The sequence below is a fragment of the Morone saxatilis genome, unplaced genomic scaffold (assembly GCF_004916995.1).
Source record: "Morone saxatilis isolate NCDOM2014 unplaced genomic scaffold, NCSU_SB_2.0 Contig11, whole genome shotgun sequence".
Lineage (NCBI taxonomy): Eukaryota > Metazoa > Chordata > Actinopteri > Moronidae > Morone > Morone saxatilis.
In genome coordinates, this window is record NW_023339663.1 from 2,171,047 (window position 1) to 2,175,225 (window position 4,179).

The window sequence follows — 4,179 nt, forward strand, 5'->3', positions numbered from 1 at the left end:
GTAATGTAACGTTATTCTCGTAATTTCCCCCAAAATATGCATTTTTTCTCTTAGTATGGTCCTAATACTCCGTCGTAACAAACAACCAGTGGAGGCAGAAGTTAAAGTCTTTGACATTTGGATAATTTAATTAATTTATCTATCTGATATGATTAATATGATCATTGTTATGCAGTAGTTCAGTAGTAGTTTCATATCACATATTTTATTAATATTTCATATTATATTAAAAACTGTACAATGAATCCAAACAGTGAACTCAGTAACGGCAGTTTGTGTAAAAACAGTGATTTGGATGATTTTTACCTATTTTTAATCTGCTGTATTTTGTATTTTTTAACAATCATAAAGACTTAAGCTTCTTTTTTTGACAAATTCAGCATTTTCTTTTAAGTGAACCAAATACTAAACAATAGGCTGAGACTGTGTATATTTTTGAAGTTTTCTAGCACGCCTTTAAATCAAGAAGGCCTTGCAACCCCCCATTAAGCTCTAGCAACCCCTAGTGGGGGTCCCCGACTGGTCTTATGGGTAAATATTATGTTCACTGTAGTAAATGGAGTAATCATTAGCCCTCTTTTATACGTTCTTTAAATGACTTTCTTCTCGTCGAGAAAATGTATTCCAGTAAAATAACACGTTATGTTTGGGGATATTTCACGCTTTTTGTTGTTTCGATTTATGCTGCCGACATTTAGCAGACAAAAACAATTAATTAATAATAATGAAAATATTCACAGCTCAAACTTTTAGGATCAGATAAAATACATGTAGTAGAATTAGCTGTGATGAAAACAATGTACACCTTTATTGTCTTAGGGGTCCTTTATTTTAATACTCTGTATACAGTCTATACTGATAATTAATTTTAGTCTTTTTTTTTAAGCAAAAACACCAAATTTTCTCTCGTTTCAGTTTCACAAATATGCGGATTTGATTCTTTTCTATGATTTATAAAACTGTGAACTGAATATCTTTCTCAGTTCTGGACAAAACTGAAGACGTCACATTGGACTTTCTGACTAAAGAAAGAATAATTGATTAATAATCGTTAGCTGCAGCCCTGAAAGTGGTCAGGTTTGAGAATTTTATGCCTTGTATATAATAAGGCTGCAATTGTTGATACAGATCATAGAAACTTTGGCAAATTTGCTTAAAAAAACAAATTCTTGATCTTTTAAAGCCTCAATTATTTATTCCACTGATTGTTTAGTTGGTAAAACGTCAGGTGATAGTGACAAAATGCCCTTAACAGGTCATTTTACAGACAAAAACAATCAATGAATTAATGAAACAATCTTCAGATCATCAGATACATGTAGTAGAATTAGCTGTGATGAAAACAATGTACACCTTTATTGTCATAAGGGTGGTTTATTTTATTGTCTGTATACAGTATGAACAGGAGTCTATATTGATATCCATATGTGTAAATCCAACGCTTCATTACACTCGTTCCCCTCCAACAGGAGGTTCTGAAGCAGACTCACCAGGACCTAAACCATGGCACAACCACACAGCCTCCCCCTCCCCGTCCCCCTCCCTCCCCGTTAGTCCCCCGCTGTAGTTCCCTTTGCCCAATATTTTTTTTTTAAACTCCAAAAACCTTCTTTTAAATATACTGCAAAGATTGTACAGAATATAGAAACCCACACAGTAAACTAAAGTACACAAATATTTTTTACTTTATGCCCGGCGTGAGCCCACACATAAATCTCAACTTTGAGGCTACTCGGATCGAACTGCTGATCGTCTGGCGTAGAAACCAGGACGAGGTCAGAACCCCCGTGAGGATGTTACAAGGCCAATTCTTTCGAAAATAAAATAAAAAATATTACTTTTGTTAGATCTATCGCACAGTAACTAAATGCAGCTAGTTTTTGTGGCAAGTGAGCATTATAATGTTTTTTTGTCGGGTTAAACCTTCGTGGTAATTCATCCGGAACTGAAACTAAAGCGCTTGCAAAGGTACTGCAAGCTCATTCGTGGTGAATACAAAAGCAGGTAACATAAGCACTATACAGTTTTCAATGTTTACATAAGCGTATACACACAATCTATAATATAACAGAGTAGACTATGCCATGAATCAGTAGTCATAAATATTACATTGTGCATGTTCTATTGCACATGTCAAGTGTTTGTATGACATGATAGGTATGGGTTAGTTACCTAGATGTCATTTGTTTTAATACAAAGATGCAACAACACAGATTTCATAGGACACAGGCTATACATTTTCACAAATCCACTTTTTTTCTTCTTCGTCGTCTTCTTCTTCTTCTTAGGATGTTTTTTTCCTAAATAAACCAAAACCTATAATACAACAGTGATATTAAAGTGTGATAAATATTCATGCACAAACAGATGATACTACCTAAGATCTAGTATGTGAAAAGATACTGCTGCACAAAGCCAGCCGCTGTAATACGGATGGGAGGTTTTCGGCTACACTGGACGTGAAAAAAAATCAACAAAAACACGAGAACGAGCAGATCGGTAAAAAAAGGCACATGGATTTCAGAGGAGCTTACACGTGAGCACACACATCTGACGACTGCCTGGAAGTTCTTGTCATCTTTCTCAACAACAGAATCAACAGTTACTAAACAGACAATCACATGCAACCACAGAAGAAGGTCCCACACTCGGTGCTAAACAAACTCAAGATCTTCCCCACGTTTTCACGCCTTTCCCCCGTTCTGTTCAAGTGTTTCTCCATGTGTTCCAAAGTAAGTCGAGGGATCCTCTAATCGATTCACGGTGTTTTGTCATTTACTCAACGAAGGATGAGGGTGAGTCTTACGGATACTAAAAAAATCCTTAAACATAATTAAGAGGGTGCATGTTATTAAACTACAAATGGGAGAGCGGAGGCTGGCACACGTTTGCTTTGTGGGTGAATGTCACGTTTGCTCTCCAGGACTGAAGAGCAGTTCAGTTCATGGGATGCAGGGAGCTTCGGGGAAACTCTCCCCCTCGGCGGTGTGCTGGACTGTGTGCTCCTGCAGAGCTGTGAGGTCAACAAAGCGCTCGCCGCACCACACGCACTTAAACTGCGTCTCCCGCGAGTGCACGCTCTGGTGCTTGGCCAGGTGCTCGCGTTGCTTGAAGCTCTTGTCGCAGCTGGCACACTTGAAAGGCTTCTCCCCGGTGTGAACTCGCCGGTGGCGCTGCAGCTCGGACGAGTACCTGAAGCGCTTTTCACAGTCGGGACATTTCAGCGGCTTCTCGCGGGTCGGGTCGCAGCGGTGCTGAACGAACTCGGAGGACGACACGAAGCGCTTGTCGCACAGCGAGCACTTCAGCGGCTTCTCCGTGCAGTGAGAGTTTTGGTGGCGTTGCAGCGTCGAATTCTTTTTGTAACCTTTGCCGCACACGTCGCACTTGTAGGGCTTCTCCACTTCGCCGCCGCATTTGTGCCTCAGCAGTTCCCCCGACTGGCTGAAGGACTTCTGGCAGGACGCGCACTTGAACAGACTTTCCATACCGTGAACCTGCTGGTGGTAGAGCAGGTGGGAAGGCTGAAGGAAGCCCTTATCGCAGAGGTTACACTTGAAGGGGCGATCGGCGGGGTTTTTGTGAGTGCGGCGGTGGCGTACGAGCGCGTACTGCTGTTTGAAGCTCATCTGGCACTCCTCGCACTGGAAAGGTCGCTCCTCCGAGTGGGTGCGTTCATGCTGCCGCAGGTCGGACGGCCGCTTGAAGCTCTTCCCGCAAGAACCGCAGCGGAAAGGTCTTTCCCCTTCAGGCTGGCACTGATGGTGCAGGAGCTCCGACGACTCCTTAAAGTGCATCTCACACAAATTGCACTTGAACAGGTGCTCGCCCGAGTGAGCGTACATGTGCCGCACGAGGTGAGAGCGGTGCTTGAAGCTCTTCTCGCACACGGCGCATTTGTACGGCCGCTCAGAGCTGTGCGTGCGCTGGTGGTGCGCCAGGTGCGACGACTGGCTGAAGCTTTTATCGCACGTGTCACATTTGTATGGCTTCTCCCCGGTGTGTACTCTCTCGTGGCGGGTCAGCTCGGATAAATGCCGGAACGACTTATGGCACACGGAGCACTTGTATGGCCGGTCCGGTGCAGAGGCCTCAAACGCGGGCGGAGACGAGGCACTGATCGCCGCGCCGCCACTGGACGTCTCACCAGTGGAGGGCTGCTGGGGGTTGGCAGCTGAC

The 4,179-nt window shown here is 43.3% G+C and overlaps 1 protein-coding gene across 1 annotated transcript in view; it reads right to left on the minus strand.

The window, feature by feature from the left end:
- Positions 1-1,354: 1,354 nt before the first annotated feature.
- Positions 1,355-4,179, minus strand: part of LOC118320664 (zinc finger protein 319) — a 5,283-nt gene continuing 2,458 nt past the window's right edge. The window contains exon 3 of the mRNA XM_035651683.1: positions 1,355-4,147. Within this exon, the coding sequence (XP_035507576.1) occupies positions 2,943-4,147 (1,205 nt within the window). The 3' untranslated portion in view covers positions 1,355-2,942. The remainder of the gene's footprint in view (positions 4,148-4,179) is intronic.